The 13,730-nt window shown below is 52.0% G+C and overlaps 1 protein-coding gene across 1 annotated transcript; it reads left to right on the forward strand.

Annotated features, from left to right (window-relative positions):
• The first annotated feature begins 4,844 nt into the window (after positions 1–4,844).
• On the forward strand, positions 4,845–11,532 carry Galphao (G protein alpha o subunit). Its single transcript, XM_003743305.1, has 7 exons — positions 4,845–4,962; positions 8,900–8,942; positions 9,072–9,228; positions 9,648–9,793; positions 10,288–10,546; positions 11,019–11,172; positions 11,345–11,532. Exons 1-7 carry the CDS (start codon positions 4,845–4,847, stop codon positions 11,530–11,532), a joined length of 1,065 nt encoding a protein of 354 aa, XP_003743353.1.
• The last annotated feature ends 2,198 nt before the right edge of the window (positions 11,533–13,730 follow it).

Raw genomic sequence — 13,730 nt, forward strand, 5'->3', positions numbered from 1 at the left:
AACACTGCTCAGGCGGGACGCAGGAAGGTTCTATGCCTGTTGCCGACTGACTGGAAAGTTATTTTCACTCGATAAGTTCTAGCTCGGGGTATATTGAGAGGATGCGATTGGGTATTCTGCGAAAAAGAGAGGTTTTGGGAATAGGTAATTAAAGAGGAAAGTGAAAGATGCGTGAAAAATATACCAGACCCGGGTATCGACGCTTGACCATCCGAATTCTGCAAGAAGGCTCCTGGTTTTCTGGGCTGTGGAGCAACACCCCTGATAGATGATGTTTTAGCGGCCCTAAGGGTCATGTGCCGCTCCACCGAAGCATTTCCGGTGAATCGGCGAAAGAGATAGAGAATTTTTCGGGGGCCCGAAGAGCGACGGAATTCTTGCTGCAGAGGGTCTCGATCGAGGTTCACCGGGGGGATGGTGCAGCCGCTAGCGGTTCGCTACCATCTGTGCCTGACCTTGTGAGGGTCGGCTTGGCCGTTGATGTACTGACCCATTACTCATCTCTGTGAATAAATGAGAAGTCTCTTCTGAGAGGATGTATCCCTATGATCTCAAAACATCACAAGCTTGTCTTTGGCTTCGATGACTGTGACTTTCGGTATCCTCATGCCGGCAAGCAGCTCTCTGCCGAAGTTCCGGACGGATCGGCTGCTCTCACTCTGTGGATTACCCTTCGAGGCAGTTTGACAAGAAGTCCGGCCGCATTCGAATCCGGTTTTCCGATACTGCGCGTTCTTAGGTCTCGGAGGTAGTTTTGCGGCAGCTCGAGGAAAACTCTGATGAATCTCGAAAAATTCATTTAGGACGCATCGGAAAAGGTGAGCACGGCTGATTGGTCTGTACCTACCTACATCCTAAATCTAAGAGGCGTCCTAATAGGCGTCATAATAGGCGTCATATAGGTGCGAGTGGAGCGATGTCTCTATTCGTGGGGAGCGAGGCATGTGCATCCGATGTCAGGCGCTCTTATCACGATGCGAGACGAGCCGTCGACAGGAATGGGCCATCAGGACGAACGGCCGCTCATGATTGGACGAGGATCATCCTCACGCGATCAGATCTTGCGTCTCTGTCGGAACTTACAACGAGCCGCCACGATTCCCTCTCTCGAGGAAGTAGCCTGAGACGGAACCTCTGACCTTAAAAGTATCCACGCTATCCATGCGACCTTCTAGCTGCGGCATTTCTATGGTCTGACCTCGAGAGATTCCTCCTTCCCATTGTTCCCGAATAAGACCTTTCTCCTACCCGCGAGCCCATCGGGACCTGGACTCCTCAGCTCTTGGAGCCATTGTTGCTTCCGATCTCAGCTCGGTCTTCGGCTAGAGGCCTGTATCCGAGTAGTACAGGTGCGGAGGTGCTCTTACATCGATGGAGCCTTCCGCGAGGGACTGCGGTCCTGTATTGGTCACCGGAGTACCGAGAATCTTTAGAGAAGGGCATCCGACTGAGCGAGTTCCTCCCCTAACGAAACTCTCAGACCGTGGCAGTACGAGCGGTATATTCCGACAATCGGGTAGAAGCTTCAGAGCGTATAGCGAATTATTCAGTAATCGAGAGCTATCGACGTCCTCCCGCACGAATTTCAAGGGGGGGAAGAGGCGCACGTTCCCGAGCTCGACTGACAGACGACCCCGCGAGAGCCACGTCTTTGAAGTTCCCGAAGAGAACACTGCTGGAGCCAGCGCTGATTGCAAGTGGATAACCCTCGCCAGCGGACCGGTAACGTTGAGCCGCGACAACGGTCTGGGCGGTTAACGCGCGCGCGAAACGATTCCAGAGCGGTCGTGCCGCCGCTGGCGTTGAATCTCGAGCGACGGATCGAGCCCTCTCGCCGGCTTTCTAGCGGAGAGTTAGGTTCCTTGGAGGGAGAGAGCGCTCGAAAAGGGAGAGGGAGGCAAAAATAGAGGGGGAGAGTGAGGCTGAACGGAACGACCGACGGACAACCTAGAGGAACGGACGGCCGTACGGATCGACGGACAGACACTGGGAGAACGCGCAGCGACGGCTTGCTGCTGCTGCCATTAGAGCGGGCGAGCGAGCGGTGGCCATAACAGCAGTGAACTCGAGAGCGCCCTCTGCCGAGTGCTCGGACAATCTCCACGTACGACACTCTCGCAGCAGCGCCAGGCAATGCCAGCAGTAGCAGGCTAGCGCGCTGTCTAGCCTGTCTGCTCGCCGCCAGCCTGTGAGAGAAGAGAGTGTGCGCGTTGGGAACTAAGGAGCGCTGCTGTGGCCGTCGCCATTACCGCCGCCGCTGCCTCTCTCCATGAGTCTGTACGTCCGTCGGTCGGTGCGTCTGTAGGTTGGTTGGCTCGTTCGTCCGCCCGTTGGCTCGTACGGCCGTTCGCCTGCCTGCCTGCCTGCCCGCCCGTTCGCTGGCTGGCTGGCTCGTTCGACGACGACGACGATTCTAACCCCAGCCTAAGCCGCCATGTTGGATTGCTGCTGCTAGCGAGCACTTCACGCAAGTTGGGCGTAGTGAGTGACTAACAGAAGCGCGTGCGGGGAACGACGACTTTGCACTTGAATCTGAAATCAGCGAGGCGGCGAGGGCGGCTGCTCCAAGTTTCGCAGCTGCGCCGCGCCATTGCAGCAGCAGTAGAAGCACAAGTGAGCGTGCTAACCAGCAGCGTGTGTCTGTCTGGCTGTGCTGCCTGGATGGGTGTGTGTGTGTGTGAAGGTCTTAGAGTGTGCTGCAAATACTGAAACAGCAGCTATTTGTCGACGGACGGACGGCCGGGCGAATCCTCGACGAACGCGACCCAGCCACCCGCTGTCCAACGAACCCGAGCTGGACTCTCGGAGGCGAAGCACTCGCTCGCCCACCAGCTAGCGATCTACCTACCTACCCGTGAAGTCGCGGATCTCGGTGAGGAGCACGCGGAACCGCTCCATGTATAGAGAGAGAAACCAGTCGCTCGTCGAGTGACAGCAAAGCGAAGGAAACGTCGTCACAGCCGTTTTGGTCGATCCTTGATCCCTTCGGTCCCTGCGCTAGCAGGAGGCAGGAGCCAGTCCTCGGTTTCCTGCAGGAGATCCTACCCATTCGGAGGAGCTCACTGCTAGGAGGAAGCAGCTAAGCGAGGTACTAGCGCACCGAGAAGCGACAACCGTCAAGCTTTCCACCGAAAATCCGCGAGAAGCAAGCAGCCGATCAACGGCACCGTCGGTGCACATCCGTTCATCCCGACTGCTGTTGTCTCTGGAGCTCAATCTGACTTCCTATCGAGCCACGATCTGTCTACCTTGATATAATTTTATTCCGCGTGCCAGGTAGTCGAGCAGCAAGCACGCAAACGGATCCTTCGAGAAGTAAACCCTGCCGCGAGGAAACTGCAGCCACAGGGGGCCAGTCAGCTTGCTCTCGACCTATCCCGCCAACGAGAGATTCGGAATCAGAGGAAAAGGAACTGCAGCCAGGATATTCGCGTAGAGTGTGCGCAGCCTACTCGAAAATTTCGAATATTCCGTTGAAAGGTTGTCGCAATGCGAGACTAGGCTCTCCGACAAGCGATCAGCCAAACGAGGCACGAGCCCGCCAGGGATTCGAGGTTTGCGGATATCGTTGTTGATTCCGAGTTCTTCGTGGTCGCAAGGTGGATACAGTCGCTCTGAAATCCGCAGCCAATCGCTCAGTGGGCGGATCAAGCTCGGAAGTCCACAAGCGAAGAGCTCCATAGTCCATCTCCGACGCGTATGACGGCAGGACGGTGCTCAAACAGCGACAGTCATTCTCCGCGTTGAGACAACAGAAACTCGTCGACGAAGACCACCAACAAGTGAACGGCTCAGACAGCAACAACAGTGCCAAGGAGAGTAATTTAGGCCTACCGAGGGGTTGGGATCGGAAGACGCGGCTGAAATCCTCCCCAAGGGAAGTCCCGTGAGAAGTTCCAGTTTCGAGACGGGACCCGATCCTCTATCGAATCCTTACGCTTGGACGTTGGGCGGGAATCCGTTCATCTGTTCGCTGCTTCCGATCCATGCAGTCGAAGAAGCCAGTGAGGTGTTGATCCTCTAAAGACAGACGTCGTCGCATCCGGAGGTCTCACGCGCGCGACCTGACGCTGCTCCAAGAACCGAGTTCTCGGTGTCCGGTATACGATCTACAGACAGAGTCTATCCGCCGGTCGCAAACAGAGAAGAGAAGACGGATCCAACGACTCGGGACCCGGAACCTGTCCACCGGTGATCTATCAATCCTCTACCTGTTGACCCGATTTTCGTGTATGCCAAGCGACGCGTCCTTGATACCACGGACGCAGAGCTTGTCGGAGTCGAACGGAATCGAAAACGAACCTCTATCATACACTTGACCGGAACGATTCATCCGAAGGTCGATAAATCGTTTGTTGATCCGACGTGGTTGTTGAACATATTATTCGAGGAAAGCGAGCTCAATGACTTTGACAGAACGATCCACTCGAAGAGGAAGACGAAGATAGAAGTGGACATACCGGGCCGGTGCTGCCAGCTGCAAAGCGACGTTCGGCGGGTTAGCGGCTGCGGCACAACGCTAAATAAAGTTCAGTGACGTGTTCGTGGAGTGTTGAAGCATCTTTAAGGAATTACAACAGGAGAGAGCTGACGCATCTTCAGAGTATTATTGAGGGAGACGGAAACGTGACTGTATCTTCTGAAGTGCACCTGGATTAAATTGCTTCTTGTCGTATTCATCCTTTTGGAGAGCATTAACGATCGCACCCTAAGTCTAGTCTACTCGATCAAGTGATCCATCGAGCATCCGATTGCTTCATCTATCTGTCCATTCATCCATCATCGATCATTGATCGTGAGTGCGTGAGTTTGTGATAAACAATCGGAACAAGCGAACAAACAAAATGGGCTGCGCAATGTCAGCAGAGGAGCGGGCCGCCCTGGCCCGTTCGAAGCAGATCGAGAAGAATCTCAAAGAAGACGGCATTCAGGCTGCAAAGGATATCAAACTACTCCTCTTGGGTAAGTGTCATTCCGTGGCGGTCGTATTGCCTTTCTGCAGCTCTAAATTAGATTCGACGGGTTTGTTTTCGCCATCTGTCGAGAGCGGTATACTTTCCTGAGGATTCTCTGCCTTGATTACTTTTCTGCTCACGCTTAAATTCTGCGCAGCCGGTTGATCTCACGGTGTCGCTCATTAATCACAGCGAATCTGTCTATGCGCCTTCGAACATCGTAGCCGAAGTGTTGTTTATGCAGCGATAATAATCGAAACATGCGCTCCACCGTATTCTCCCCCAGGAGAGATCTGTGAAGTGTTCCAGGGAACCAAAATCTAATCACCCATGAACCTCCATGGAGAGGTTTGTTAGAGGACCGAATTCGCCCAGAAAGGGTTGTGGGCTTCTGGAGGCAACCTGTTTCGAGGCCCTTGGTGGAACCAGACTCTGAATACTCGTTCCTGACGGAAATTCCGGTCCTGCGTCAGCCTGGAGTTTCTTCCAAAGAGAGGGCAGGCATCCCCTTTTCCTCGAGCTGGAAATTCCGTCACGGGCAAATCTGCGACATCCTGTGCTAATTGCAGCGGCGAAAAGTGTCGCGCCGCGGGGAGCTGATGCCCCTCGCTCGCCACGTCGTCGTAAGGGCCTGGCAGTATTACAAATTAATCCCGTTTCGGTTTGCTGCTCGCCGTCTCATGAGTGCTCCCTGAACAACAAAGACGACAATCTGAACAAGTGTGCTGCGGGTATCGAGCTTGGTAATGCTTCAATCGGTGCGCATAGCCACCCCGTCGGCTCGCCGGCCGGCCGCGTGCCTCCCTGACCGCCAGTCGAGCTGCGCGCTCAGGCGTTCAGCTCAGTCGTGCTTCTGTTGTCTCGACTAGAAGTCGGCCGGGTTTACCAATAGATACACAATCGGCACAGACAGAACTGCCTATCTGTTCGTCTGAGAGACGCGTACACAGACAGAGCAGCTCCCACATTCTGTTTAGCCTATGGCCTCGCATTGATGATTGCCTCTCACAGGCATTGCCGTGGTTGCTTCCGAAACCTGTTGCCTGATACTGTAAGATGGAGAGCGAAACGGAGAGACTCCTGGAAGACTTTCTTAGGTGTTCCTGGCGAGTTCCCACTGCCAGGCAAACAGCAGGCAGGACAGCAGAGCGAAAGACGAAAGGGACGCGAACGATAATCGATTCTCACCATCCGATTGCTCGGTTCTGTCCATTGGTTCCTCTAGCATACTTGGAAAAGTCATGCGGACAGGCACATCGAGCGAGGGATATCCGACGCGGAGCTCAAAGATTCTGGAGAAATCACCGAATGATGACCCGAATCATCAATTCGCATCCACGACAAGTCCTCTTAGGTAACTGAGCCTAATCCCAGATTGCGATCGGGGAATGCTGAGCGAGAGGAATTCCTCGCCGCGTCGTTCTTCTCCCGCGAGGGGATTGAATTGAGCTCTTCTGGAGGATCTTGTCAAAGGGTTCTCTTTCTTGACCGATGTACGCTCATGGGAATCGCTTCGGAAACCAGCAATCGCGGTGTGTAAGACACCTGTTTGCCGATCAGAGCGAGAATTCTTTCATCTTGGGAGAGCAGGGAATGTATACATGTATTCTGTCGGATATCCGATGAAATTTGCCGAAAAAAAAACGAGAGACTTTCGGCGTCGCGATATTCGCATGGATTGGAGCCTTCGCCGAGGAAACCTCCTGAGGACATGCGTGTGGCAAGCGAAAGATCTCGCGGCTACTATACGAAGCAGATCTTATCATATTCTGCCTCGTTCGGTGCAAGTCTGCCCAACTCCCTCCGTACCAAAAACTCGGAAGCCGTTTTCTTTGCTAAGCTCGATCTTCTCGGTCGAGTTGCTCTGCGGAAGTCCGCAGATGCCGCCGATCGACTAAGCCCCCGAACCTCTGGGCCGTCCTCTTCTAGTTACCGTGGCCGGTTGTTCGGAGACACTCGTCTCCCCGACCGCGCACACCTGCGAGCCGACGGATAAATATATCCACTTGGGCCAGTCCCTCTGTCGATTCTAAAATCTACAGCGACGGCAACGCCGACGATCACCGTCGATGAAACCACGAAGGTTGTTGCTCTCGGTCTGGATCTCGGCCGCCTCCGAAGCGGGCGAGGACGACGACGCGGCGCCGACATAGATCCACCGTCCGGGGGCAAGAAGCCAGCTGCTGTTCATGGTCGGCTCGGAGTCTATCAGCGTACCCTGCACTCGTCTGGAGTCGATTCCTCGACGCCTCCAGTATCCGTTCACGCCTCTCTTTCGGGGTCGAACGAATACTCGACGAATAAATACAAGGGCTTTGAATACTCGAGAAAAAAACCAATACGGTATCTCCGGAGGGTAGCTCCTCTATCCTCGCTCCTAGGTTTCTGCACCCTCAGCCTCGAGTTCTGAGAGTTTGTAAACACCCGTGCTCGCAATAGGTTCACCTTAGCCAATAGTGAGTCAATCAAGTCGGCGAGAGCTAGCGTATCCTACACTGACACTATTGCCAAGGAGAGTGGGCTCGGCAGGCTTCATATCGTTGCGTAGAAATGACATGGCAACGTTGTCGAGTCCTTCGTCAATGTCGCCGTCAGCCTATCGACAAATTTAGCCAGATTCGGCTGCGTGAGGGTCCGATAGGCACTGGCGATACGGTTTAACCGGCTCAATCGCCAGAATGAGCGGATTGAGCCATGGAACGAGACTGGTTGATACAATAACACGACTGGTTTACAATCAGGACCGGAGAAAATCTTCGAATTAGGAGGATTGACCGCGCGGGCCCCATTGTTCTCCCTGACCCGCATGCCCAGACGAATTTCATCTAAGGGAACGGATTGCGGGACTACTTTCGCGAAACAAGGCCTACGCAAACGAAACTGCGGGAGACTACTCGAATCTTTCAGGGAGGGCGTCGAGCACCCATCGAATAGTCGTGTGCCGTCCGCGATCGGTGCTTCCACCGGGAGCGCGGATTTGACGCCGTGAAGCTCACTCGGTGCGGAGGGGGAAATAGTTTCGCGTTGCAATTTGCTGGAGAATCGATGGGGCTGCTCGGAATGTATCGAAAACGGGGCGAGGGAGGGAATATTCATCTGTCCCCCACCAAATGTTAAACATGTGAGATAGAGGTGAGCAGGAGGGATGACGAAGAAGGCGGATGGCACCCTGTCTATCAATACCGGCTGAAATGTTGACGTGTGACGTTGGTTATGCTATTTTTGATGCGGCTGCCGATGTCAAGAATTGTGAATGGCTTTCAAGTTGACCAAAGAATGCCATGCGCGCGTAAACACACGTCAGGGTAATGCCGCTCGGCAAGGTTCGGGGCTTCGTCGGAGTCTGTGATCTGTAACGACTAATCCTTCCAGCGGCGAAGCCGAACCAATCCGCATGAATCATGACGCATGTATTCCTTGTCTGGCGGCAATATCCAGTAGACAAGATACTCGGCGGTCGGGTCGTGAGGAGCTCGAGCGAAAGGAGGGCGATGGAACGGCCCAATCCGGGCGCAAGCATTGCGGAGGCGTCAATTTCGATTATGTCGACCGATGAGACGGATGTTCCTTCGGGTATTCTCCGTGTGGAGAGCGCGAGCGTCGACGTGTCGAGTAATTTCCGAGGGAGGGGTCTCCTCGAGGAGAATCCTCGGCGAAGCGTGTCGTATTCGGAGAGCGCTTTGAGGGACACGATTTTTCAAACATTTGATTCTCGACGATGGACGGAATTCTCGAGGTCCGCCTCCGAAGCCGAGGCTCTCAGGTATACCTTTGTATACTTCGTCTGAGAGATCGAGGCTACCCAACCGATGGGCTAGATCGGAGTGATAAAGCTACATGGACCGCTTAAGATGTACACATTTCTGAGCTTGTCGATACACTGTGAGCGAGCTCCACATTCGACTCCGAGATTCCATGATTGACCATTTTCTTCCACGTTACAGGAGCCGGAGAATCCGGAAAAAGTACCATCGTTAAACAGATGAAGTGAGTACCCTTTGGACTTCTGGAGCATATGTTCCTAGACGGTCGAACGACCCGAAGGAGATCGGATCTCAAAAGGAACCGAACATGGAGCGCCGATATAATTCCTTAACGTCCCCTCCCTCTTTCCAGAATTATCCACGACAGCGGATTCACTCCTGAGGACTTCAAACAGTACAAGCCTGTAGTCTACTCCAACACCATCCAGTCAATGGTGGCCATTTTGCGGGCGATGCCTTCTCTAAGTAAATCTTTCACGTCCTACGAGCGAGACGCAGATGCGAAAATGGTACGCATGATGTCGATCCGGTGCGACTCTATTTATAGATTCTAGTTACTATCCAAATCAGTCCGCAAGCATGGGACAGTGCTCAACAATGATGGTATCGATGCTGTCGACGTCGACCTTGGAGCATCAGTTCGAGACGCCACCGGCACAATGATTCGTTCGCTAGAATGCTTCTGCTGACATCACAAAGGATTTTAATTACGCGTAGATGAAAGAGGAACATCTGCTCTGGTCATGTTTGTCTTCCCTGTCTCTGAGCGGAAAATCGGGGCTCCAAGATGCTTCCGAAAGCGGCTCTCCCGATCATATCATCTTTCGCGAAGTGCTGGGTCCGAATCTAGAACACGTAGATGGGTCGATTCGGCGTCGAGTATCACTTTTCGATTTCTTGATCCTGTATTCTTCGCTTAATCCAACAGGTATTCGACGTGGTCTCGCGGATGGAGGATACCGAGCCATTCAGTGAAGACTTGCTCGCGGCCATGAAGCGACTCTGGGTAGACCAAGGCGTTTTGGAGTGCTACGAACGAAACAATGAGTACCAGCTCAATGACAGCGCCAAATAGTGAGTCGTCGATCCGAAGCTCGCGATAGACCTCCCAGAATCGAGATGAGCCGGCAATCAATAATGAAGCGATCCGGAACCTCATATTCCGAAAAATATATGAAAAGAAAGCATCGAGCTCCTTGGGAGCCTTGGCAGAGGGGGGATGACGAAACTCCCGGGTTCATAAAACCTGCGGTCAGCAGAGGCGACGCGTGACGCTACAGTGTTGTATGAACACACTGAGAGTCCATTCGAACAACGGTACCCATCTTGATTGAGAGCCGCGATGAGTTCTTCTCCGAATCAGATATCAGATTCGATCGATGCTCCTCGACGTGAGAAATCTGAGCTCGTGCTAAGGATTCGAGGCGCGCTTTTTGATCCGATCCGAACTCTCCATCACTAGGAAATTCCCACGGTCGCCGGAATAATCAGACCGATGGACGGAATGGGCTGCGCCTTCTCGTGAGCGAAATGAATTTTCCCTTGACTCCTTTACTTCCATGTTTCAGTTTCCTTGATGATCTCGATCGGCTAGGCAAAAAAGACTACATGCCGTCGGAACAGGATATCCTTCGTACGAGAGTCAAAACAACTGGTATCGTCGAGGTTCATTTCTCGTTCAAAAACCTCAATTTCAAACTGTTTGACGTCGGTGGACAACGGTCAGAGCGGAAAAAGTGGATTCACTGCTTTGAAGACGTAACGGCCATAATATTCTGTGTAGCCATGAGTGAATACGATCAAGTCCTCCACGAAGACGAGACAACGGTGAGTGCTTGCGAGGAACTCCGCCCAGCCTCCCTCCAGTTTTCCAGGTGGACGGTCTTGTTTTTTCAACTAGTGAATATGTCTTGGAGATTTACGGGTAGAAATGCCGGAGGTCTCATTGCGCCGTAAGATGTTGTCCGAAAATATCTAACGAAGTTCTCTCCATACGTTCGTGTTTTTCTGAAGTTCGCCGACTTGTTTCTTTCTTGGCCCGCGTTCGAGCAGACCACCTAACATCTGCTCCCAAAACAGACAGCTGTTTCCATTTAGATGAAGTTTGCAAAACCGCTATTCCGTCGGTCAGCCGGTCACTTGATCAGTCGCTTGCTTGGCCGGTCAATCGGTCGCAGAGTCGCTCAGTCAGACATGTCGGTTGCGTGCTCTGGACCATTGACAGCTGGTATGATAGTTGAGGAGAACGGCCATTTGTGAGGTCGTGATTGAGATTGACGGTTTTGATTTTTTTCTCCAGAATCGGATGCAAGAGTCACTGAAGCTGTTCGATTCGATCTGCAACAACAAGTGGTTCACAGATACCTCTATTATCCTGTTCCTCAACAAAAAGGATCTCTTCGAGGAAAAGATCAAGCGGAGTCCGCTGACAATTTGCTTCCCAGAATACACGGGTAAGCGTAACAGTTGTCGGAATCCGGCGATACTTTCTCTACCGATCGGCGGTCGATCGAGCGCGGGCGTCCCGGTAGGCTGGAGCGCCGACGCGCAATTACGAGAATGTCCCGATGTATCGGTCCATATGGTTCCGCTCGGCTAACAGAGTTCATTCCTCCTCTTTCCCAGGGGCGCAAGAATACGGTGAGGCGGCTGCATACATTCAAGCCCAGTTCGAAGCGAAAAACAAGTCAACCATGAAAGAGATCTATTGCCATATGACCTGCGCCACTGATACAACCAACATTCAATTCGTGTTCGACGCTGTTACGGATGTCATCATTGCGAACAACTTACGTGGATGCGGCCTCTATTAAACGAATGTATCTAGATGGCTTTAAAATCTCGACGTTGTTGCTGACGGTACCGCCACGCTGCTGCTGCTGCTGCTGCTCCTCCCCCATCACAGTCGCCGCCTTCGCCATCGTCGCGGAGGGTCGAGCCGATATTAAAAACTTGGATGTCTCTACTGCTCGCCAGAGAGGGAGAAACCAAGTGATGAAGTTCAAATACAAACCGACACCTCGAGTACGGTGCGCCAGAATGTATGGTCTTGTACAAGCAAGCTCGATGCCATCGCAGTCACACGATCTCGTCCACTTCGTCTCTCTTGGATGATGGAGTTTTACCTCTGAAACCACAGGTGATACTATATACTGGCTACAGTAAGGCGGCATGGCAGGGTGAGCGCAGCGGAGGGCTACCGAGCACAACGTCATTTCATTCTGGATTCTACTTTCTTCTGTGACGGACGAATTCTCCACGTTCAACCGACAATAACAAAGTCAACCCTAAATTATCCAGGAGATATCCAGGCGAGAACAGCTAGATAGAAACCGGAGCAGACAATTTGAGTCAGCTGCACTCTATCTCTTAATATCTCTTCCTCTCTCTACTGCTAAAGACTGACTCCTTTCTCAAATGGCCAAATTTTCGTTAGATTATGTTAGATGTCTAGTTTAGAGGAGTTTGGGTTTCTAGCGGGGAGATGAGCTGGCTTTCGGCGAATTCCTTCTCCATTCTTCCGCATTCGCAGATCATAATCATGTTCCACGGGTTGCGCTCCACACATGGGCCCCGCGTTGGTTAGAAGAACGAATAGACAAACACACACTCGACATATGCTCTCTCACACAGACAGACAGACGGACGGACGGGCAGACGTTCAGACGTTCAGACAAAGAATCAAACCAAAGAAAGCTTCCGGAATCTTTACAGGTCGTCATGATGGCAACGTACCAAAGATTGCATTGGGGGGTCTTGCTCTCCACCTGACAATGAGACATCACGCCCCAATACGACGGTCTTGTCGATTGAGATTTCGATTGTTTTGCCGTCAGTACCCCTTCATGGTATGATTTAATAGCCAAATCGGGCCGCGGGCGTATTGCCATCGAATTCGCTAAAAAGGTTTAGAATATCTCTGATTTCGCGATGAAAAACAACCTTAGCGACAAGAAACCTTTTACCTAATGGGACCTGACCAGACTTTTCGGTGGAATTCGCGAGAAGATGCAGCAGAAATAAAAATTACCGGGGACGGCCTACCATAGTGACCGGGGATGCAGGGCGAACACTTCGCTCGAGTCCCTCTGTAAAAACCTAGTCATATCGCGTCATGAGGTCGCGTGTTTTTCTTTTTGATTTAAGAACGGTATGAAGCCAGAACACATTGACACGAAATACACAAACCACGCGGAACACCACCTCGGAAATATACATAAACATATATATATAAATGAGTATATATATAAATATATTATATTATTGAGCGATCGATTAAATGATTAATTGATTGACTGATTGAGAACTTGTTGGTAGAGTTGACTTTCACCAGGAGTATGTCAAAGGTATATCACGAACCACGATTAGACGACGACCACAACCAAAGCATCGTAAAATTATCCCACGGAGCGAGTCGAAGAAATTGGAACGCTTCAGGAAGAGCCTTCGTCGTACATACTTGAGGTTCTCATTTCCGCCATCATGACGGCATTCACCACGATGATCACCGGTGGTAGACATTTCCGCAGCCCCACACCTGACAAACTACGATGCAGCGAAACAGACCACCGACACTATTCCATGTGCATACTTCCAAACCGCCGTAAACAGACACCCACAAACATTTCATGAGATACTCGTGCAAAATTATCGTTGAAAATGCGTGACCGAAATGAACGGTCGAGGATTTCCGAAAACTAAGTTTCCGTTAAGGGGGCAGGACGCTCTCCTCGGGAATGACTCCGTTAGGGATCCATCCCCTCAGACCGATCTTTCCTCTTTTCTCGTCTCTCAACTCCTTGTGCAGCAAGCTCGATTAAGGCGTTTTGATATCAACAGCGTGGTCTATTCGATCAATTCACCACCTGGTGATTTTGATCAAGCCTGGTGAGAGCTCTATCGTATCGAAGCGGAATTGTCATCTGGTCGATCGAAGGCATAACAATCATTGTCGTAAAAGTTATCAGGCCCAGAAGAAAATCGACTGGATTTGAGACTTTTCCGAGTCCAC

This window comes from Galendromus occidentalis, unplaced genomic scaffold (assembly GCF_000255335.2).
Source record: "Galendromus occidentalis unplaced genomic scaffold, Mocc_1.1 scf7180000077442, whole genome shotgun sequence".
Classification (NCBI taxonomy): domain Eukaryota; kingdom Metazoa; phylum Arthropoda; class Arachnida; order Mesostigmata; family Phytoseiidae; genus Galendromus; species Galendromus occidentalis.